The sequence below is a fragment of the Spermophilus citellus genome, assembly GCF_964194105.1.
Source record: "Spermophilus citellus genome assembly, chromosome: 16".
Lineage (NCBI taxonomy): Eukaryota > Metazoa > Chordata > Mammalia > Rodentia > Sciuridae > Spermophilus > Spermophilus citellus.
The window spans coordinates 61,483,885-61,509,879 of NC_138196.1; the positions used below are offsets into that span (position 1 = coordinate 61,483,885).

At 32.1% G+C, this 25,995-nt stretch overlaps 1 protein-coding gene across 3 annotated transcripts in view; it reads left to right on the forward strand.

Annotated features, from left to right (window-relative positions):
- FBXO8 (F-box protein 8) overlaps positions 1 to 25,995 on the forward strand; it is a 61,677-nt gene that overhangs the window by 27,922 nt on the left and 7,760 nt on the right. For 2 of the 3 annotated variants that reach the window (XM_081269224.1, XM_081269226.1), the window contains exons 3-5: positions 986 to 1,112; positions 21,935 to 22,053; positions 24,275 to 24,471. In XM_081269224.1, the coding sequence (XP_081125350.1) occupies positions 986 to 1,112; positions 21,935 to 22,053; positions 24,275 to 24,471 (443 nt within the window). Of the gene's footprint in view, positions 1 to 985; positions 1,113 to 4,264; positions 4,384 to 21,934; positions 22,054 to 24,274; positions 24,472 to 25,995 lie in introns of those variants that run through there. The other variant, XM_081269225.1, reaches the window with a different exon arrangement.

Consider the following 25,995-nt stretch of genomic DNA (forward strand, 5'->3'; position numbering starts at 1 on the left):
TGCAAACAGTATTTTAGATTCTATAGACTTTTAAAATAATCATTTATCATTGTAATAGTAAAGAATCCGTTTGTTTGAAAAACTGTATTAACAGTAGTGCTTAACATTACATTTTTGATGTATTAAAGTTGTAACATTACAATTGCTATGTTTAGTTTGTCTGTTAATATATGCATTTTTGAAAAAGCAAAAGATTATTTCCCTACCCAACAATTTTCCCACCCCACCCCAAACCCCATTTATTTTTGTTTCACAGTAGGGCATAGGTTACCTAATAGATTCCATTTAGCATCTTGATTAAGATTTGAAGGGGCTGGAGATGTGGCTCAAGCGGTAGCGCGCTCGCCTGGCACGCGTGCGGCCCGGGTTCGATCCTCAGCACCACATACCAACAAAGATGTTGTGTCTGCCTAGAATTAAAAAATAAATATTAAAAATTCTCTCTCTCTCTCTCTCTCTCTCTCTCTCTCTCTCTCTCTCTCTCTCTCTCTCTCTCTCTTTAAAAAAAAAAAGATTTCAAGCTGTGGAGTAAGACTCATTGTGTTCAAATCCTGCCTGTATACTTTATTAGCTGTGTGACTTTGGACAACATTTTTGTCTTTTTGTTTTTTATCTATTGTACCAACATCAAGATTGTTGAGAGAGTTGAGTAAATTAGTACAATTGAAATACTTAAAATAATGCCCAGCATCTAGTAAGCACTGTCAGTTATTATTGCTATTATTGATACTTATTTTAAACTTCAGGTAGTATTTATAAATATTATTAATCTTTGTAACTTAAATTTTTAGGTTCTATGAAAATTGCCAAATTTAAGGCACTTATCATGTTTGATAAATAAAAAATCAAATATAAAATTAAAAATTTTAAACTTTAGAGCTACAAGATCTAATTTTATATTATTTAATATTTCTTTTATCATGTTCATGCATATTTAGGAAATTAAATGCAATAACTTTTTGTCTCATTTTCTTTTATTTTTCAGGTTGTGCAAATCCACTTGGGGTCACTGTTCCATTTACAATAAGAATCCACCTCTAGGATTTTCTTTTAGAAAACTGTATATGCAGCTAGATGAAGGTAGCCTTACCTTTAATGCCAACCCAGATGAGGTAAGTGAAAAATGTGAATATTTGTGTCATGTGAACTTTATTGCTATCTTACTGCAGCTTTCTAACATAACAAATTTGCAGGTAAAACAAGTAATTGAACATACCTTTTCAATCACTAAGAAGCCCCGTATTTTAATTATTGCTATATGACAGTCATTTTTCCTTTTCTTGTTCTACTCTTTCTGCTTGCTCACTTTGTATGACAGCATCCATGACGTTTGCAGTCCTCTTCTGATCTAATAGAGATACTTATTACTGGAGAATATGACATTTTGATAATTAGAACATGGAATAGGTTCATCAAATGTTGTCTATGCATTTTCTGTTTATTGTTTGTTTACTAGTGATACACTTTTATCATAATCACAGATAACATCATTCTAGTTTCCAACATCAAAATATTGTCTTTAATTGATGCCTATAAGTCTTTCTTGACATAGAAAGTACTTAGAGATTGTTATAAAATTGAAAAATTTTATATTGATCATTTAATTATTTCTTAAAATGTAATAATGATCAAAATGTGAAGCCAATTCTTCTACTGTTTTTTTCCTATTCTCATTTTAATTTATTCTGAAAAAGTTCTAATTTTAGAATTGTTTAAATACCTACTACACTAATTCTTTGAAATCTAAGTAGAAATTATTCAGTGCTCAAAATTAATACTTCCAGGTGTATTATTTTCTGTGGAAAAATCTTTTAAATTAAAAAAAATAACTTTTAAATCTTTTAAATTAAAAAAAATAACTTTTTTATTTGTTTATAGAAGTCTTAAGGACTATTTAGGGATGAGAATGTAGCATAGTGATGGTGTACTTACTTGACACATATCAGGCCCTGAGTTCAGTTTCCACTACCCCAAGGAAAAAACAAAGGACTCATTAAATTATGCAGCTAAACATGTTCTAAAATTAGGGAATTGATTTTTGTTATAAGTAGGGAAATATTTCTCCCATGTAAAATATTTTTATCTTAAACAGAAATACTGATTTTATAAATGTACATATAATAATACTTGTGACAGCATATTTTTAAATTGATTTTCACTATTACATATAGTTTCTTTTTTGTTAATTTTTCTTGTACACATGAAAAATCAAATAAAGTTTCATTGCTAACAAATTTACAAAATTTACATATTTTAAAACCTGGTGTAATATTGAAATTCAGATATCTGTTCTCTTTCCTCTCTCTACTATTCTAAAAGGTGAGAGAAAATTGATACTCTTAATGAAAATAGAATGAGTCATTGGAAATTAAAGTTTAAATTATATATTTAGAATGAATATAATATTTTTTTAGAACCTAATGATCATTCTTTAGAAAGGCAAATGAATGGATAAATTATTTATCATGTTAGGTTTTAATATTTATTATTTTGTTAAATTTTCTGATGCCCTTTATTATTGAAAAAAAACACTTGTTTTTACTTTGTTTTGTCAAATCTGTTCTTTTCCTTGTAAACATATGAGAACAATAAGCTAGTCATCTTTTTGATCTTTCACTGTGGCTTATCTTCTCCATTCAAGAAATTCTGCTATAGGTAGATAATCAGAGAATGGCATGGTGTCAGAGACTTTATTGTTCTCAACTTGTTGTTTAAATTAGACATTACTCATTGCTAATTAAAATAGTTCTCATGATGAATTTTATGAAAAGATATATGTTTTGCATCAGTCTATTGAGGTAATTGAAGGACTGAGGCAGAATAGTACAGTGTTTAACTCTAGAATATATAGGGATCAGAAGAGGCAGCTGTTGTAAGCCCCAGTCTTTATTTTGCCTAGTTTCTCAAGCCATTCTGGGTCTCATCACAAATTATATTGATGTTGAGTAAAACTGTCATATTTGATTGATATGACTTGAAAATGTTGCATTCTAAGGAAAATGTAACTTGGTAAGTACCAAGTTGTAGATTTATAAAGTTGGGAAAAGTTGGATGTATCTGCTGATGTTGATTATGGTAAGTAGTCATTCCTTGCTAAGAGTATCTGTTTTTAAAACAAATCCTAAAGCCATCTTTTTATTCAAATATTAAATATACATATTTTTATATACTTATACATATAGATACTCATACACTAAAATATTGAATAGTTTTAAGTATTCACATTGAAAAAGCTAGATGTAAAAATATGATTCCATTTTTGCAGCTACGTATATCAGCATATAGCATTCTTGTTCTTACCTCCTCTAGAGCATTTGGAGGGGAGGCAGAGAAAAGAGGTAAAATTCAAATTCTTTTTTTTTAATCTGACAGTTTTAAAAATTTTAAATCAAAATGTTTGCTAAGAGAGTGGATTGAAGTTATTAATTTAATTATAATTTTTTTGATCATCAGATTTTACTTATCCATCCTACCTTCCATTGCTATTGAGAGTTGGCTGTATTTTCTTTTTCTTTACTTCTTGGCATGATTTAAAGATATCCTTGAGCATTCCAGAAGTACTGAATTTACCATTTTGAAAGGGCCATATAGTGCTGTCCATAAGTGTAGACTTGAACCACTCAAAGTATGTTGTGGTTCCAGAATTCTGATGTTGTGCTATTATAAATATCAGTAATTAAGCAGGTGTTGTCTGATAACAAAATAGAATTCTGTCTTTATCAGAATGCACTTAGGATACAAATAGGCGAAACAAGATATTGAAATATATTTAATATGTTCTGAGGAATGAAGGGAAGTGTTTTAATGACTATATTATATATGTTTGTTACTAATATAAATATATTATAGCCATTTGATTAATTGTTTCAGGTCTTCAAATTGAAAAGTGAAAGGGTTATCCAAAAAGATGTTTTTATGTTGAACTTATCTGTATGAGTCATATGTTAGCCAGGTCATTAGAATTATGTTTGTCAAGGTTTTTGAGTGCTAGAAATCAAGAGTACTTTTTGGAGATTGATTTTTTTCCCCCCACTCACTGGAGCACTGTCATCAGAAATATCATTTTTAGTTCATTTAACTTGAGCATTAAATTACTTGGATGATATGTTTAAGTGTAAGTGGTGTTTATTGCAGGTATCTGAGATAAGATGTATATAATTGTTCACTATTATAAAAAGTCTACTTTTCCATAATTTCTAGTTTTGTACTTAACATTTTAATAGCAAGCATCATTAAAATATTATAAAAATAAGAATACTTACAGCCACAGGGAACAAGAATCTCCAAAGGACACCGTTCATGTCTCGGATGTGGGTAACCAAACTCCACAGCAACTGCTGGCAGTGGCTCATGGGGTGGGGGAGAACATCTGCACAATTTGTGGTATGATTATCTAGCACGCTGTTGTTACATGCATGACATTGTGATCTCAGCTGTATGTAATGTCTTGATCTTATGCATGAGCTTGTGTACTTAGTGGCAGATGACCACATTCTAGTAAAGGAATGTGCTGAGACCCGTTTCCATTATGTTGTATTTCCCTTGCATGTACAAGTTATGTGTGTTGATTTTATTCTACTAGCAGTATTATAATAAAGTAATTTTACTTACCAACCAGTAATATATATTTCTTGTTCTGTATTTTGTGTTAAAACATTTTCTTGACATATTTTAAATTTAGAGTCTACAAAACTGGCAATGAATATGGTTTAATTTTATTATAGGATTTTTTATTTTAACAATTTTTTTTTAATATCCTCATGGGGTCAGGTTAACAAAAAGGCCTTTTTCCCCTGTACTCACACAGAAAGACCTACATGCATACAATTTTTTTGCAGTTTACTAGGTTGATCATAGATAAGATCTATTATAAAAGTATTTTAAGTTTGATCTATATACATATTTTAGATAGAAATCAACATGCAACTTATTTTTAAGATAGCATTTTGTTGTTGTTGTTGTTGTTGTTGAACCAGTGTAAGTATAAACAGGAAATTTGTAGGAGTTCTTCATTATAGAAAGGTTGTTGAACCAGTGTAAGTATAAACAGGAAATTTGTAGGAGTTCTCCATTATAGGAAGGATCTTCGTACTGATACTGAATCTTCCTTTTTGCTCCAATATACAGCAACAAAATGGTCTTTACTTTACTTCATAGCACGGTAACAGTGGTGAGAAGTAAGTTTGATTTTTATTCCTATGGATAGAAAACCCTTATTGATATTATCAGAATATACAGATAAGCATTTCTCAAATGTATTCTTCAGGAATACCTAGCTTAAAGAAGTTCGCAAGTCTAATAAAATTGAATATGATATGTTATGATTAATTGGCTTTTATTTACAGCATACCTTTTTAGAGCCTTTAATACATTGATGCACTTCATGACTCTTTAAAAGAGAAATGTAATGTGTAGAATTTTCCAAGTTTATTTGACTATGCATATATATATATATATTTGTAAAATAGCATTCCAGGAAACACATATTGAGATACACTAGTATAAATCATCTGTAATCCTACTCTTTACAAATGTTAGAATAGTTGAAATACACTATTGTTAATTTTTAGCTATCTGATACAACCTCTTAATCAAAGTCTGTGGATCCATAATTGCTTTTTTTTTTTTTTTGGTTATACCTGTAATCTTCTTTCTTATGAAAGTCTATAGATCTATAACTATTTGTTTTCTTTTCCATAGTCTGTTAGTACTTATTACCAAGTTTAAAAAAAAAAAAACCTGAGAGTTGTGTTTGAGTCCTGACAGACTGGGGTATTTTCATATTTTCATTTTCTCAATTTCGATTGTTTTCAATTTCTTAAGGAAAATGTTAATTTGGAAAATAATGACAATAAACCTGAAAGCAATATCAAATTTAAGCAACAATGTGTAGACCTTAACATAAATGTCCATGTAGAATAATTTGGAATTAATAAATCATTCATTATTAAATCCTCAATATCTCATTCTCTTTCTCTGTTAAATCTAAGTGGCTCCTGTTTCACAAGGGTATTGACAGTGAAGACTAAGAGGACACTAAGATGCTTTTTATGTTGGAAAATGTACTTGCCTTTTGAGATTTTATTCTTAGTTTTATATATCCAGAAATTTTACTTTATCATTATACCAAAAGTAGATTAGTCTGTCAGGTTAACTCATAAGTAGTAGAATGTGAGCTAGATTAACAGTGAGACATATATTCCTTGAATAATGACTGAGAGCATAAAGAAAGATAAATAGAAATTCCTAATCCTTGGCTATTATTTAGAGTCTATTTAGGAATAATTTAGTTCTCAGTGCCCTACACTATGCTGCTTCATTCAACCAGTTTCATGATCTACTTCTGGCCATACCCACTTCTGCCCATATATATCAACTAGGATATTTTTTACTGTAAGCAACAGAACCTAAGCTAATAGTAACTTAGACCATATATATTTGTTTATTTCTAAAGGGTTCTGGAGGGACCCAGAGTAATACAATGATCTCATTGTGGATTCACTATCTATTGACTTTTACCCTCTTGATAGCAAGATGCCTGCCACACTCCAAAATATCACATTTTCACATGATCCTGTTTACAGCACAAAGAAGGAGCAGAAAAAGAAGCTTTCTTCTTTCATTCCTTAAACGTATTAGGTTAAAAGATTATTCCATAAGTCTTCAATATAGTTAGTGACCTACTTGCAAAATTTGTGATTCTGTCTTCCTTATTTCTGGTTTGTGTTGGGTCAGAGGCCTTTGGACAAATAGTGACACCAGAAGCACCACCATTTGAATTGGCAGCTGACTCTACCTTTTTGCTATTTAAGCTGTCTGTCACTGACCAAACAGACAAAAAAGAAGGGAGATGGTTATGTTGTGCTTGAAGTAATTCAACCTCATTATCAGAAGGAAATAGCTACTATTGCACAGTGAGGAAAAAGAGAACAACAGAGGTGTAATTCAAGAGATGCCTTTGAGTCCCTTCTATATGACTATATTCTATGACAAAAATAATTTTTAAAGAATTAACAATAGACCTACATGATCCTATTATTTTGACTTCCCACTAGAGAAAGAACCTCAACCAACTGAGTTGCAGTAGCAGTCCTAGTCTCAAGAGTTAAATATAGCTTATTCTAGCTAATCATGTTAATTCTATTCTGCCTGGCTTCCATGACATTCACATAATCCAGTTCTGACTCGGGATTAGAAATGTGTGCAAAGAAAGATTTTCCAGATTTTAAAAAGAAACAAAGTAGTATTGTGTGTGTGTGTGTGTGTGTGTGTGTGTGTGTGTGTAGGCATGCACAACTCGACACTGGCGTAGACTGTGTGATAGGCCCACATGCAGCCATTTTTCAGTTATGAGGGGTATTAGAAACACAGAATAGAAAACTTGAAAGAAAAATTTGGATCTGAGTTGCCATTCCTGAGCTCAACAACCCTGGAGCCATATTATTTTGGAGTTTCTTGTTTTACAAGATAATTTTATTTTTAAAGTAAATTTATCCCTGTATTAATTTTGAATTAGGGTCCCTATTGTTTATAATACAAATCAGACTGATGTATTATTATTAGCATTATTACCCAAACTTTTAGGAGTTTGATATATAATCCTGAATGCAGATTATTTTTTAAACATAATTAATTTATCCCCAGATTTGCTGATGAGAATTTAATCAGAGAAAAAAAGAGCTAGTTAACAATGAGAAAAGTCTCTCACCAAAAAACAGCTTAATTAGCTTCTAAGAATTCTTTATCCAAAGGAGCTAAAATGTTCATGTTCATTGGCCAAGCCTCTTCTGCTTGATTAGCATTAGTCAAAATGAAAAATTATGCCCCAAGACACTAACTAGAATCCTCTGTCTAAATAAGTTAATACTTTGAACCAAAAAGTTACAGCTAATCAAATCTTGCTAATCTGGAGGGCTTTTATTTCTTTGAGGGTAAGGTAGTGTAGATAAATATGTATATATGAATGTATGAATATGTCTGTTTTCCTATCTATCCACCTACGTATCTCTCTTTAATCTGATCCTTGACATGATTTTATGGTTAAGAAGGCAACTTTATCCTTTGTCTATTAGGTCAATTTTATTTCATACTTTGCCCTAACCATACTCTAGTTTGGCCATCTCCTCCTCCCTTGTCTCCAGTAATCATTGCAACACATGGTTTAAAATTAGTCCATAGAAAGATTTGTGGATTCCAAGTAAACTTTTTTTTTTTTTTTTTTTTTTTTTTTTTTTTTTGGTGCTAGGGATCGAACTCAGGGCCTTGTGCATGTAAGGCAAGTACCCTATCAACTGAGCTATATCCCCACCTCCAAGTAAACCTTATAGAAGCCTAAAAGAGACAAATTTCCCATAGTTTATTCATTGATCAAATGACCTGATGGATTTTGCTCTTCTTTTTCCCAAAATGCTATGAGATACCAATTTGCTACCTTATTAGGTGTGAACTTTTAAAAGTTAAATTAGTAGATATTGTATTAATGAACAATGTGTTGATTGCAGAACTGAGAAAGATTTTTTTTCTTCATTTAAATGGTGTTACCAATTTAGATAGAGACATTGTAATGTTGGCTTAGGTATTTTAAGTACATTTCAAAGAAAAATTTATTTTCTTTTTATTTCCTTACCATATGTGACCTGACTACTTTGGTAGCTCCAAAATGATTTCTTTTCTCTGATATAACCACAGCTTCAGTGCAGCTTGATATCATTGTCTAGATTTAATGTCTTAAGATAGGAGTCTTTCATGAGTTTAGCAGTTGTTACTACCACTGTCACAGTATATTACGTCACTGCAAGATATGACAATATTTTCTCAATTATTGAAAGTCATCAAGTCCATTAACTTAACTACAGTTTTTAAAATATGGGAGTATGAAAGAAATGCTACATTAAAGGCATTTAAAATCAAAATGTAATATATACTTATCCATAAGATTATATCTTTTTTTCTTTCATATCATAAAATTTTTAGAACTACCTTTTTATAATCAAAGTTTTAATTGTGAACCACTTTTAGCCACCAGCAGTTAAATATAGCATCAGGGTGATATTCTGCTTTATTTGGATTAATGATGCCGACCTATTAGAATTTATAATTTGAGGCATTTCAAGGTGTATTGGGTTTTATATGCCCTTCATATTTAATCTAACTCATAAGTTGAGGGGTTGTATTATTTTTTTCTCCTAGATAAATTAACTAATTCTTAAAAGTTTACAGCTTCTCTTGAATGTCAGCTGGAAGCTTTGTACACTAAATTCAAATATTCTTTCAACAAATATTTATTAGGTATCTATACCTCTTACTAGTTACATAACTTTGATTTGGGGCAAATTATTTAAACTCTGTATGCTTCTGTTTCTTCTTCTACAAAATGGGTACAATAAGATTACCTATAACATGATGTTATAAAGGTTTGGTGAACATAAATGTTAAATTCTTAGTGCTTCTAACTGCTAAAATGAATCTAAATATTTATACTAGAAGTATAACTACAACAACTTAATTTGAAGACCCAGGTGCTATTTTAGGCCTTGGAGTTCTAGAACTTTTGGATTCTATTAGGTAACTATTTTGACACTGAGTTCTTCATGAAGGGGGTATATTGGTTTCACAAACATCTCTAAGCTTTAGTGATACCCTTTGCCTTTACTCACATTTCCTGATATATGAATAATCTTTTGCATATGCAATAAACATTTTGTCCCAATGTTATTGCCTAGTTTAATCTTTTCAAAGACATTTTAAACAATAATTTGAGGTCTAAAAATTATGTCCAAATTAGAATATGTGTCTTGGCTCAAATGGTGGTAGCATGAACAGACACTTTCATTACATGAATAAATGTATATATTTATTGGCAGTCAAAGTATCATTTGAGTCCCAACTTGCTTCTGTTTGCTTGTGTGCTGTTAAGACTTTAAAAGAAATAGTTGTTTAAAGTGTTGTATGTTTTCTTTCATATGTAGAAGCTAGAGGGAAAAAAGGATTTCATGAAAATAGAAAGGAGACCATCAGAGTATAGGAATGGGATTAGGGAGAAGGATGAAGGGAAAGCAAGGAAAGGTTCTGAAGAGTGAAATTGATTATGTACATGCATAGATATTCCACAATGAAACCCACTATTTTGTATAATTGATATGCACCAATAAGTTTTTAAAATAGTTTTACATTTCATGGTTGTTTCAGAGCTGTTAAATATATTTATAAATGTACATATTATAATTAAGATAATATGATAAGACTGTACCTTATTTTTCAGAGTGAGTTACATAGTTACATATGCACATTGCAAATGGCAGTGTTTGTGTGTGATTTTTATGAAGTGGAAATTCTAAATTAGCTAACATCAATATTTAAATACATAACTTGATTACTTTCAATTGTTATTAATTATACCTGAACCTGATAGAATTTTATCTCCATATTTTAATTCTAATGCTTTTTTCCTTCCACTTTAGAGGCAGGCTAGAGATAGAATGCATTTTCCAAGAGTCTTGCCTCAGCTAATAGCAATTTTCTCAGTAATAATTACAATAATTATTGTTACATTTAATTCTTAGTGGTAATTTATCATTTTTGAAGTGACTTCTTATCTGTCATCTTATTGATGCACCCCAGTGACAGATGTTCCTCTTTTGGGGGCTATTATTTTTCCTAGATGTGGCTCATTTTCTGTTTGAAACTATTATAATTAATTAATATGACTTTTAATTATTTATTTAAACCTTTAGATAAGGAGGTTCATATATTTTGTCTGATGTCACTGTTTTCTCTCTCTTGAAGAATAAACAAAAATCTATCCCACATCCCCTCTCCAGTTCCTCTAGATTCCATTGGAGAGGATTCTTCATTTTTATTTTAACTGTCCTACTTTTATGTGAGATTTCCTGTTGATTTCTAACTACAAATAATTTCAGGTATATATGTGACTGTACTTAGCAATTCCTTAACATTCTGCACTTTAATATACTGAAAAGTTCCTTATAAATAGTTTTCAGAAGCTACTAAAATCCTTGCTAATTTGAACATTCATAAATAAGCTTCTTCCAACATCCCACACTCAAGTCTGAATAATGTGATTTCTCATTATCTTCCAGATGAATTGTGATGTTATGATTCATTTCAGTAACTATATTAATGGAAATTAGCTACAGGACATTGATACATTCTCTTCTCTCACAATTTTCTTTTCTCCCACATGAGTGTAGACAGTGAATGTTCTTTGTTCTTGGTAGGTAAAAGAAGAGACTGAGATTTGCAGTGGAGATTTCAAACTGACATCAAAATTCTCTCTTTTCTTTTAGTTCTAGTATTAACAGAGTCTTCCAGTGCATAGTTTAGTTATGGGTACCTATATAGAAGGAAAACATATTAGTCTTATAAACTAATCTTTCTACATAGCCAACTTTTTGGTACTGGGGATTGAACCCAGGGGCATTTAACCACTTGGCCCCATCCCCAGCCCTTTTTTATATTTTATTTAGAGACAGGGTCTCTCTAAATTGTTGAGGCTGGATTTTTTTTAAAAAATTGTATTTGTTCTTTTTAGTTATACATGACAGTAGAATGTATTTTGACCTATATACAGGAAGTATAACTTCCCATTTTTGTGGTTGTACATGATGTGGAGTTACACTGGTCATGTATTCCTATATGACATAGGAAAGTTATGTCCGATTCATTCTACTGTCTTTCCCATTCCCATCCCCGCTCCCTTCCCCTACTCTGCCCTGTCCAATCCAGTGAACTTCCACTCCTTCCTTTCTGCTGCCTGTTGTAAGTCAGCTTCCGCATATCAGAGAGAATATTTGGTCTTTGGTTTCCAGAATTGGCTTATTTCATTTAGCATTGTAGTCTCTGGTTCTCCTGCCTTGTAAAGCCTCCCAAGCTGCTGGGATAACAGGCATGTGTCACTGTGCCCTGCCAATATAGGACGACTTTAAAAACTTGGGCCTGTTACCAAACCAAGGTCTATCTGCTCACTATTTAAAAACCAATACTCAGGAAATGAAAGTTGGTGGAAAGGAAATAATCAAAATTATGTAAAGATTGACATCCTGAGAAGATGGGGGAAAGTTATCATGCACCCCCCAAAAAAGACCATTTTGGGAAATTCAGGCATATAAGGACTTATATAGGGAGGGAAAAGAGATACAGTAATATGTGCAGGAAGGCTAGGTGCTGAGTGGAGTCTTCGTCATCCAGGACATGTATCTTTTTTCTCAAACCAGAACATTGCAAGGGACCTTGATCTCCTGGGGCTAATTTCTAAAATGCTTTAGACAAATAGATTGCTTTTCTTCCCACCCCACCCCTTTCTCTTTTCTTGGTGCTGAGGATCAAATCTAGGACCTCAGGCATACTAGGCAAACCCTCTATCACTGAGTTACTCACCCAGCCCTCATACATTATGTTTCTAGAAGTTAAGCATCATCTTATGCATTCTGATGTAACATGAAGGTCACCAGATGTTCTGGGTTCTATAAGTCTAAAGAAAGATTATTCAGCAGTTAACATCTTGATCATTTAGGTGCAGCTTTTCTTTGGAATTTAGAATGCAGGGCAAAAGGAGGGGATGTAACTGCACAAGATAACTTGCAACTGAGTTGACATTGTTGCAAGCATACTTTTTAGTCTTTATTTTACTGCACATAAAAAACAACATGTTGATTTTTTTTATTTACAAATAAATCCCATTCAAATTTTGTGTTTTTGTTGTTGTTGTTGTTTTGGTTTTTGGTACCATGGATTGAACTCAGGCGCAATCAACCACTGAGCCACATCCCTAAGCCCCATTTTGTATTTTATTTAGAGACAGGGTCTCACTGAGTTTGTTAGTGCCTTGCTTTTGCAGAGACTGGCTTTGAACTCACTATCCTCCTGCCTCAGCCTTCTGAGCTGCTAGGATTACCAGTGTGTGCCACTGTGCCTGACCAAATTTTGTGGGTTTTTAATTTTAATTCCTTAACTATAGAGCACATATTCTCTGATTAAACAGGAAGAGTGAGAGCTGCTGAACTGAACAAAATTAATATATTTTATATTTACTTTAGCAATTCTGAAATCCTATAAAAAAGAAATCTTATCAGAGCAGTCTCTTAACTATAGTTGCTTCTGTATTCAAAGGAGACAATGGGAATATTCCCATTTGATCTGCAGTAGGCTGTTTCTGATGTACTATTTATTTGTTACTATCTAGAAAGAGAAATTTTTATAACATGTTGTATCTCTTAATTTTCACATTACTTTTACTGTGAAAATAATACATTTTAACTATATTTTTTGTTCATTTCACTGTGGTTAAAAGGTATATGTAAAAATTAATATATGAGTTCTTATATTGAAAGGAAGGTTAGAAATCTAGATTGAGCTATTTTGTTTTGTAAATATTTGTTGATAAAATTTAAGAATTATTATTCTTAGAATATCCTTTTAAAAATAAAATTAAATGCAATGTCCAGTTTCTTCATATTATATAGTGTTCTAATAATAGGTTTATCATGGTACTGTATTTTGCATGTATAAAAGGACAAATTTGAACAAAAAAACTAAATCATTTTTTTTCTTAAATTTCTTTACTAAACTGTTCTCTAAGAAAACAATTAAGAATATGTTCCTCATATATGCTGGTTTTGTTATATTAATGATCTCCTTAATTGACATGAACTGTTATACAATGTTCCTGCCAGGTATCTGTGCTAATAGTCAATAGAGTGTACTTTTCTATTTGGCTTTACATGCCTACTTTTTTAGAATGCACTCTATTCCCAAATATATACTTATTGGTTCAAACATATGTGATAGATTTTGGTGAATTTAACATGAGAGGAGGAGACTGATTCACATTGACTTCCCTGGATTCTTATTGCTGCTCAGCACCATTATTGTTTATTACTAATGGATTCTGTTATACCTCCACCATTGCTAATAGAAATCTTCACTGCTTTGCACAAGGATCCAGATCAGCTCTCTCTTTTTCCATTCCTTTTCAAATTGGTATTCTGCCTAAGAAGGAAACCAACATGTACTCTATTTTTTGCTTTTTACTTTTTTAATATATATATTGTTAAAAATACCAAGGTACTGCAAGAAATCAAACACATGCTCTGGGCAGGCAAGGCAAACTTTACTTCTTCCTGAAGGGTATGCTACCAAACGTGGCTAGCAAGTACACTTGTGCAGGTAGACTGCAGCACTCCCCCTTGCCCTAATAGGAGGAGTTTGGCATTACAGTCTACAAGATTAGCTAATTTTAAAATTGGGGCAGCCAAAGGGAAAGAATATAGTTATAAATAGTTACAGTTGAATCTTTACATCCCAATTAAGGCTAAATACCATATTCTGAAAATGAACTATCAAACAATTTATTTTTCACACTGCCTCTGAACTAGTGCTACTTCCGTGTCCTCCTGGCCTAGAAAGCATTATATACTCCAATGGTACTTTTCTGTCTTTCTCCTTGCTCCCATTTGTCTGTGTTGCTACTCTTGCAGAGCAATAGTTTTCCTGCTTATCAGTCTTTTTCTTTCTCCATTGACTTTTTTTTTTTTTTTTTGCATTCTGACATGCATAGGTCAAATTACCTTGAAAAATATTCATTTTCTCTTTTGGCTTTAATTTTGCCACTTATCTTTTCCCCTTGTGTACTAATAAAATTTTCAAGCAAGTGGACTTTACTCAGTTTCTTTATCTTAAGCTCATTCTTTAGATTTCTACTTAGACTTGAGCCTCCACTACTGGATGGAAAGAGACTTCTTTTTTTTTTTTTATTGTTGGTCATTCAAAACATTACATAGTTCTTAATATATCATATTTCACAGTTTGATTCAAGTGGGTTATGAACTCCCATTTTTACCCCGTATACAGATTGCTGTATCACATCAGTTACACTTCCATTGATTTACATATTGCCATTCTAGTGTCTGATGTATTCTGCTGTCTATCCTATTCTCTACTATCCCCCCTCCCTTCCCCTTCCCTCCCCTCCCCTCCCTATTTCTCTCTCTACCCCCTCTACTGTAAATCATTTCTTCCACTTGTATTATTCTTCTCTTACCCCTCATTTCCTCTTATATGTAATTTTGTAAAACCCTGAGGATCACCTTCCATTTCCATGCGATTTCCCTTCTCACTCCCTTTCCCTCCCACCTCTCATCCCTGTTTAATGTTAATCTTCTTCTCAAGCTCTTCGTCCCTACCCTGTCCTTGGTTACTCCCCTTATATCAAAGCAGTCATTTGGCATTTGTTTTTTAAGGATTGGCTAGCTTCACGTAGCATAATCTGCTCTAATGCCATCCATTTCCCTCCAAATTCTATGATTTTGTCATTTTTTAATGCAGAGTAATACTCCATTGTGTATAAATGCCACATTTTTTTTATCCATTCATCTATTGAAGGGCATCTAGGTTGGTTCCACAATCTTGCTATCGTGAATTGTGCTGCTATGAACATCGATGTAGCAGTGTCCCTGTAGCATGCTCTTATTAGGTCTTTAGGGAATGGACTGAGAAGGGGAATGGCTGGGTCAAATGGTGGTTCCATTCCCAGCTTTCCAAGAAATCTCCATACTGCTTTCCAAATTGGCTGCACCAATTTGCAGTCCCACCAACAATGAACAAGTGTACCCTTTTCCCCGCATCCTCTCCAGCACTTGTTGTTGTTGGACTTCATAATGGCTGCCAATCTTACTGGAGTGAGATGGTATCTTAGGGTGCTTTTGATTTGCATTTCTCTGACTGCTAGCGATGGTGAGCATTTTTTCATGTACTTATTGATTGATTGTATGTCCTCCTCTGAGAAGTGTCTGTTCAGGTCCTTGGCCCATTTGTTGATTGGGTTATTTGTTATCTTATTGTCTAATTTTTTGAGTTCTTTGTAGGAAAGAGACTTCTTGAAAGTCACTACTTTGTTTTCTCCCAATCACCAAAAAACCAGTGACCTCTTTTCCCATAGTCTCCTTGAGCTATCCAAAAGAAAAGGTAAGCCAGCTATTTCTTTTGCTTGGCATTTTAGTTTCTTCACAATAGCTGTCCAAGATTTTTACTGATTAGGAAACTGAGACTCAGAAAGGTTGAGTAAATTATTTATGTCACATCATCATTTACTGGCAGAGCTATGTTTGATACTTCTTCTGAAAATTATGCTCTTTCAACTCTACTGTGTAAATGTATCTACTCCCATTTTTAAATCTCAAAGACTCTTGGCCTCTGGGACATTATTCTACCCTTTTCCTCTTTTTTAATCTATTATCTCTAATCCTCCCTTCTTTCTGTACATCCTATTGCATTGCCAACTGCCTATTATGCCTTTCTGGTTATATCTATCACCACCTCCAATTCAACCTAAGACCAAATCTAACACTGTTTTCTTCAAATCAACACCATCTGTAATTCCGTTTTTTCCCCCTTCTCCCCATCAGTCATTTTTTTGTCAAGTCAATTCCCTCTTCATCAAGCTAGAAACATCAGTTATCACTGCCAGCATATTTGCAAGAATACTCACCTCTTTTCATTTCTGGAACATATGGAGTTTTTAAAATGTTATTATTTCTTTCCTATTTCTACTGTTTTTCCATGCTTTCAAACACTTGTAGTAGCCCACTAGTTTATCTTCCATTATTTCTTTTTATATTAGAGTAGACCTTCCTTATTATCCAGGGAGGATACAAGACTCATAGTGGATATCTGAAACTATGGATAGTTCTGAGCCTACATATAGTTTTTTTTTTCCTATGCATACATGCTTATGATAGTTTAACCTGTAAGTTAGGCACTGTAAGAAATTAAGAAAAATAATAGAACAATTATAGCAATATATTGCAAAAAAAAAATGTATTTGACTATACCCTCTAACCCAACATATCTTATTGTACTTTCTCATTTTCACTTGAAGGAAGCACTTTTTGGTTTCTCTTTGGCTTATTCAAGTTGTTAGCATTATTTCTCTTGGTTTTTGTAGCCATTTTAAAGTAAAACAGAGATTATTAGAACACAAGCACTATGATACTATGACAGTAGATCTGATAGCCAAGATATCTACTAAGTGACATATAAAGTGAGGATATGAATCAGGAGGGATAGAGCAGGACAGCAGGAGATTTCATCATGCTACTCAGAATGGTACACAATTTAAAACTTATGAATTATTATATTTTTAAATATGTGGTTTTTTTAGTTATTGATGGACCTTTATTTTATTCATTTATTTTTATGTGATGGTGAGAATTGAACCCTGTGACTCATACATGCAAGACGAGCCCTCTACCACAGGGCTATAACCTCAGCCCCAAACTTATGAATTATTTATCTCCAAAATTTTTCATGTAATATTTTCAGACCACAGATGAATAGGTAACTGAATGAACAGAAAGCAAAACCACAAGGAAGGACTACTATACTGTCAAATTTATATTGTAAGCCAGCTTCCTCATGTTAAAAATTCTTCAAAGACCTCCAATTACATATGGATTTGGAATAAAAATCTTATCCTAAAATTCAGCACTATTTATACTACTGACCAGTTCCATACTTATTCTCAAATTCAAGATATTTCTCCTTGTCCTGAAAATAGACTTAGTTTTTATGTTATATTGCTTTTGTTCACATATCAACTGAAATGTTCTTTCCAGTGTTCCCCTCATTTAGAGCTATCTGAACTCTTGTCATTTCTTCAAACATATCCAAATGTCCCATCCTTTAGTGATGTTTCCATTCATTGAACTATTGAAATTCTTATTTTTAATACAGATTAATTTAGGGCATACATTTTATTGATTTGTCACATTGTGTATGCAAGTTATTTCTATACCTGTCTCATCACCACAAATAAATTTTCCTAGGGTAAAACTGTCTTATACCACTCAGTGTATGTCACTGAATACCTTACATATACTATCTAGGTTTAACATAATTTTAAATGGTGATGTGGACAGTTTTAATTTATGAATTTTGATTTGTTTTAGAAAAACTTTATACTGCTAGACATGTGTGCATACATATGTAAATATGCATACATATGTAAATGTATATTTATTATATATACTATTCTTTAGGTATTCATATTTATATCTAAATGTAAAGTTAATGGATTCTTTTTAAAAAGACTAAATAATTAAGAAATTTAAGGTGGACATGATGGCACACGCCTATTATCCCAGCATCTCAGGAGGCTGAGACAGAAGGATCATGAGTTCAAAGCCATCCTCAGCAATTTAGTAGGGCCGTAAGCAACTCAGTGAGAGCCTATCTAAATAAAATTAAAAGGGCTGGGAATGTGGCTCAGTGGTTGAGTGCCCCTGGATTCACTCCCCAGTACCAAAAAAAAAGTTTTTAAGATTTATAACATGAATATTATTCACCAGTTTATCATTTTCCAAAGAAACATGAAGCCTAATGTCTACTTTCATAATAGGAATTTTGTTTATCCTACTGTAACTTTCCTATAGAACTATTTTTTAAGTAAAATCTATTTGGATCAATAGTTTCATTTCAGCTGATGTGAACTTATCTAAGGAGCCAGCCAAATATAAGACTGACACCATTAAGATTTATCTCACAGTTATTTTATGGAAATGTCTTAGAATCCTCCCCAAATGGAAAAAAAAAGAACTACACTGTGAACAAAATGATTTAAATAGTTCTAAAAGTTGAACAGAATAGAATTTGCATAATGAAATTAAAATTTATAAACAATGAAATTAAATAGTAATGAGTTTGAAGCGTAAGTTTATTTTGGAAATGCAAAAGAAAAAATAGACTCAAGCAAATAACAAACTATTGGCCTTTGAACAACTCAGCTGTAGTTACAAGCATGCCTTTCAAATGAGATGTTAACTGGCTTGAGACTCCTATATTCATTTAGAATAGGGATTCCTAGACTGCAGTCCTTAGATGGACTTCACGTGTTTAATTTCCATTTTAAAAGTAGATAGGGGGCTAGGGCTGTGGCTCAGTGGTAGAGTGCTCCCCTGGCATGTGTGAGGCCATGGGTTCAGTCCTCAGTACCACATAAAAATAAAATAAAGGTATTGTATCCACCTACAACTAAAAAAAAATACATTTAAAAAAAGTACACAGGAAAGCTATGGGGGTAACTCGGTGTTAGATTGCTTGCCTAGAATATGAGAGGTCCTAGGTTTGATCCCCAGCACTGAAAAACAAAATCTTTTTAAGTGCTGCATTATTTTGATATATTGAATGTCTTTATTTTTTCTTCTTTTCTAACTGTTTCCTTCTTTGGTTTAATACCTCTACATTCCTCACCTCTTCCTTATATAACATGAGTTTTATACCCTTCAACCATCTGAGTCCTAATTTTCTCTGTCCAGATAAATTCTACTTTGTCAGTATGCAACATAAAATGTAACTTTCAAAATTGGACACTTTTTTAATGAACCATGTAATCAGGTAAAATATACCAAGTTGCAACCTTCCTTTTACCAGAAACTGTATTTGTATTAATATAGACTAAATATGAGTGCTCATGATTTCTTTTGACTATGAGAGACCACGTAAACAAATCAATGTGTTCACATGCATGCATGTGTGCACACACACACATACATAGCTGTGAGTTCTAGTTGCTAGTGTACTATGTGGTCTGGAGATCTCTCTGTACCATTCTTCTAAAATTTTATTAAAAATTTAAAAAAACTACTTATTGAACGAATACAATATCCTTCAACGGATCTCATGTTCTGTTATATTTTTGTATTTCACTATTACATAGAAAGGAGTTCGGATGATTGCCAGCTTCCTTATTCAAGACAATTATAATCTAATCCCATGCCTTTTTTTTGTTTGTCTTGATGTTCACCTTGATAGTTCTTCCTCTACAGGGAAATCTCAGGCTTGAAACTAAAGCCTCCTTTCCACATAAAACCAATAGAGTTGGCTTATTTCAGGCTATATGTTTCTAGTTTTCAGGATTGGGTTTAAAAATCTTTGTGTATGTGCTTACTCCTGTGTATTTGATTGATTTTGGAGAATTCTGGTTAGATTAGATATTTAATTCTCAAAACACATGTTCCATAAAAAAGGAAATAGTCAACAGTATATTTTTATGATGATTACATAGGCAAACACTAAGGTTACCTTATAACTAAATAGCATCAAATGATATTAAAATGACATATGATAACATAATTATATCCTACTTAATGGATTATATTTGTGTTTTTAATAGGTGAGAATTAATTTTATACCTCTTAAATAGCGATTTGGGTATGAATAAAGACTATTAAGTAGTCCTTAATTGACATTTCTTCACCTTTAAATCACTTCAATTAAAATTGAACACAGAAATGATTTGAAAATACTGTTATTCTTTTACACTGAGAAATTTTGGAAACAAACCCCACTCAATTTTTGCTAAGCTGATTGATTAAACATACAGTCAACTCTCGATTATTCAAATTAATGGAGGAAAGGATGGAACAAGCATTAATAGTTCTCTCATCCCTGCCCCCTCAGACAATTGCTGACAGCTCATTCTAGACAAAATTTGACTTTCTGTCTTGATCATATGACATTTTCAAGCCCTTGTATCCAGGATTCAGTGAAATATGACCTACAATTTAGTTAGTAGGAAAGTTTCATGTTATTACACTATTATCTTCTTTTATGTAGATTCTTAAAATCAGGACCTTAGCATTGTCTTTGTACTATTAAAATTCACATGAAAAGTTGGTAACATTGCTATTAAGGTATTATTCTGAAGGATCATAAAATTAGTTTTATATAAAAAGTCATCCTGGAATTACAGTTTACAGATAATTATAACCTTTTAAAAGCATTACCTCATGGTATCAACTTGCTTTAAAAATTTTTTAATATAAAAATTTTATGAGAAAGCTTTTGTTTTTGAGTCTTTTATAGAATATATTCCAGCTTTTTAAATTCTAATGTGTGCAATATTTCTGAGTACTATGTGTTTGTAAAATGAAGAAATGCTGAAGGAATTTATGTGTGAAAATAGTTTGTTGCGTGTATGTAATACATCATCTTCTCTACCAATTAACTGCACACATTGTGCTAGTATCCAGACATAAGCATTCATAGAAATGCATGGCTCTGGATAACTACAAGTTGAAATAAACACACCTGCATTTTATTTCAATACTGCACATTCAAATCCACCTAATACATTTATTTGAATGTGACTTCCATATATGTAAAAGAACAGTGGTTTTAGCATTTGATTTTTTGTGATGTTTTGTTGGTGGTGATTAAATCTAAAGTAGATGCAAAGTTATGGGTAATGCTTCTCTGGAAAACTTTGCATGCAGAGAAAAGGAAATTCAAAGATAAATCCTATGAAAACTTTCAAATTGTTTTTGCCTCAATGTGCATTGTAGTTAGATTCTTATAAAATATAATGATGCTTAAAGCCAAACTAGTAAAACCCATTAACCAGCCTGGAGTATGGCCTACTTTACTTAAAGTTCAGTAATTTAATTATTTTTCTTTCCAGACTAAAAATTATTAAGTCCTTCATTTTGAGAATATTATTTTTTCTCAAGAAACTGTTTCCTTGAAAGTGGACTAAGATTTAAGAAATCATGGTTTCTATTAGGCAGGGGAAGTATTAGTTACAAGTCTTATTTTATAGTCTATGTGATGGTTTCTTTCATATGCTGTCCCAAATTAGGCCATATTTCTGTATAGTTAGTTTTACCTGACATGAGCCAGAAAATTAAATTAATATTTCTTTAGGAATCTTAACTTTGAATTTCCTACTTTTCATTGCATGTAAACTATCAGTCACAAATAATAGTTTCAGTTCAGGTTCTAGCTTGTATTTTGCATGATAAAGCTATATAAAAAGCCTAGTAATGCTGGGAAAATTTATAGCTATGGTTCCGCTATTGCCTAATTGTTAAAATTTATAAATAAGGGGTGATTTTATTTATGTAGACTTGTCTTTCTGCCTTAGGGAGTGAACTACTTTATGTCCAAGGGTATCCTAGATGACTCGCCAAAGGAAATAGCAAAGTTTATCTTCTGTACAAGAACACTGAACTGGAAAAAGCTGAGAATCTATCTTGATGAAAGGTAAAAAAAAAAAAAAAAAGAAGAAGAAGAAGTAGTTTTAGTTTTCATAAGAAATGAGTTAAGTGAGGCTTTTGAAAAAGTTTTACTTTAAAAACTATACTAGATAGCAATCAGCAATTACTGTATCTTATATATCCTTTGTTTTGTGAGTTTTAGCTTGCTAATGAAGAAGTTGCCATTATAAAAGTAAAAATAAGTCCATGCACATAAACAAAATGATAGCCCAACATTTTTCTAATAACAAACCAAAATCAATGTTTTTGTGGAAGCTGCAGCCCTTTTTCTTAATAACTAGCTATAATATTAAGTGTTAAAATAACTGAAAGCTTTGAATTCTGAAATTGTTCATGTATATGAAAATAAATTATCAAAACTTAGAGATATAAGGATATGTGTGTGCATAGCAGTACTACACAGAAGTACCATATGCATGTTTGAAAATTCTGAAAATATGACATTTAGTAGTGTGTTCTACACACATTGAGATAACTAACATGTTGTTCTGATTTAATAGTCATTCATTTATACTCTATTATTCTACTAATTGATGGACATTAAAAATTTGAAGCCGGGTGTTGTGGTGCACACCTGTAATCCCAGTGGCTCAGGAGGCTGAGGGAGGAGAACTGCATGTTTGAAGCCAGCTTTAGCAATTTAGTGAGGCGTTGTACACAACCTATTGAGACCCTGTCTCAAAATTTAAAAATAACAAGGGCTGGGAATGTGGCTCAGTGACTCAGTGTTCCTGTGTCTCTAGGTTCAGTCCCTGATTACTAAAAAAAAAAAAAAAGATAAAGATTATGGGAAAACATTTTGATGCCACACAAACTCTCATTTTAAAAATTATAGATCTGATACTAAACTAACCTATGGCACAAAAAAAATGCATGCCTTTCAATTTTTTTCCCCTTAGGATGTTTCAGTACCAATTTATAAATGTTTACTTTGTTTTAGAAACTTTGCTAAAAAATAGGGTATATAGTCATTACAAGAAGTCTCTTATGTAAAAATATTCTCATTGACTCTTCTTGTCTTCAAATGTCAGGCTCTTTGAATTGGCAGTTTTCAGTAAAGAAACAGATCTTTTCATAAATATTTTATGCTTTGCTGATCTTATTATCTCTGCCATAACTACTTACAACTCAGCAATTGTGTTGTGAAAACAGACATATAATCTATAAACAAAGTACTGTGGTTGTGTTTGAATACAGTTGTTTACAAAATCAGGCAGTGGGCCAGATTTAGCTCAGTATCTATAGTTTGCCTGTCCCTGCCATAAGCAATTGGTAGAAGTTGAAGGCTATGATCACATAATTGTTGTTAAGTTCAATAATCATTGAAGGCTATTGTAACAAAGTGAGACTAGACATTAGAATGCTATTGATTAAACATTCATAACATACATATTCAAATATTTATATAATTGTAAATAACCTGAATGTTTACATCAATAGGATATATAAAATAGGATTGTAAGATGGATACATTAATAGGATTGTAATGGCTACTTTGCTGCCATGAAAAACAGTGAGATGAATCTATATGTGGAGTTAAAGAAAGCTGCTAACAATAAACTGTGTGAAAAAAGCAAAAGCAAATTCTAAAGCAATATATAGTATATGTAGGCAATTTAAAATCTCTACATAGTTGTTGCCTCTGAAAGTGTAGCTTGGTATGGTAGGTGAAGATTGTCTTTACTTTCATAATTTAAAAAATAAAGACTTAGCCAAGAAGACACTGCAAAAAAATTTCTTTATTTTATAAGCAGAATTACTTCTGGTATTGTCTTTTGTTTTATTGTAACCTATTTATGAAAGAGTTCAAAATTGTTTAACTTCATTAGATAATCATACTTAATGTTTTAAAGTTTTAAGAATAATATCTACTTTTGAGCCAGGTGTGGTGGAGCACTCCTGTAATCCCAGCAGCTCAGGCAGCTGAGAAAGGAGGATTGCAAGTTCAAAGCCAGCCTCAGAAACTTAGTGAGATCCTAAGCAATTTAGTGAGACCTTGTCTCAAAATTTAAAAAAAAAAGAACTGGGGATGGATCAGTGGTTAAGCACCTCTGGGTTCAAAAAAAGAAGAATATACACTCTTATATGATTAACTGAGTAATAATTCATTATTTTTATCCAAAAATTACAAATTACAATTTATAATTTTTATTATTAGCATTTTTTAATAAAGTTAACTAAAGCTGTACCTATTTTTTTTTCTATAGGAGAGATGTCTTGGATGACCTTGTAACATTGCATAATTTTAGAAATCAGTTCTTGCCAAATGCACTGAGAGAATTTTTTCGTCATATCCATGCCCCTGAAGAGCGTGGAGAATATCTTGAAACTCTTATAACAAAGTTCTCACATAGGTTCTGTGCTTGTAATCCTGATTTAATGCAGGAACTTGGCCTTAGTCCTGGTAAGAATATATATATAGTACATTACTTCCTCCCTCCTCCCTGGCCACCTCCAGGTAAAAAGAGTCCAATATGACACATTTTTCTCACTGTGGGGAAAAATGACTCCATTAACTAAAAATATTTACTTTTTTGTTTTAGCAGTAACTGCATCTATGGAATATCATTTATGTAAACATAGAGGACTACTGTGGTTAGTCATAGACATCATTTATACATAGTAAATTTACTGACTTAGAACAAAAGTTAGATTTAGCTACAGATATTCTTTAAAATTATTCTTGTTTGAATGTTCAATAGTTTTACCAATGTAATTGAATACTTGAGAAATTATTTTAAAGCTTTTAATAATCCACACATTGCATAGGTAATATTTTTCTACTAAAATTTATGGGGTTTTTTGCTTTTAAAAATTAATTTACTTATTGTAGTTATACATGACAGCAGAATGCATTTTGATTCATAGTACACAAATAGAGCACAATTTTTCAGTTCTCTGGTTGTACATAAAGTGGAGTCACAGCATTCATGACTTCATACGTGTACCTAGGATAATGATGTCCATCTCATTCCACCATATTTCCTATCTACCAAAAGCACTATACAGATGTGATGTAATGTAATGTAATCCAATCAAAATCCTAATGACATTCCTCATAGAAATAGAGAAGCAATCGTGAAATTCATCTGGAAAAATAAGAGTCCCAGAATAGCCAAAGCAATCCTTAGTAAGAAGAGTGAAGCAGGTGGCATCACTATACCAGACCTTAAACTACACTATAGAGCAACAATAACAAAAACAGCATGTTATTGGCACCAAAATAGACATGTAGACCAATGGTATGGAATTGAGGACACAGAGGCAAACCCACATAAATACAATTATCTCATACTAGACAAAGCTGCCAAAAATATATATTGGAGAAAAGATAGCCTCTTCCAACAAATGGTTCTGGGAAAACTGGAAATCCATATGTAACAAAATGAAATTAAGCTCCTGTCTCTCACCATGCACAAAATTCAACTCAAAATGAATAAAGGATCTAAGAATTAGACCAGAGACCCTGTGCCTACTAAAATTTGTTTTTAATACAACTAGTTTTTATTGTGTTTGTGTGTACTGTATATGTATACATATATGTTTGCATGTGATAGAACCTTAGTTTCCTGTGTGCTTTTCATTTGATATAGGTTTATCTTTTCATATAAAAAATTTTATATTGATTATCTCATTAAGCAGAGATTACAAAACATTTACCTATCATATGAAATTTACTGAACATGCTTTACAAGACATAATATTTCAGTTAGCTGTAGGATTCTGAAATATAAACACCACAAGAGTACCAAGTATCGTTTGTTACTATTGTAATATTAAACATCAAGTATTGACCTGAGCTTATATAAAGAAGAAAATTATTTTGTTGCATGGTGCTCTGGTATAGGAATCCTTTCCCTAAAGATTTACCTTTGAAATTAATAGGTAAATTCCATAGGATTTTGAAATACATCTCTCCAAGTAAGAA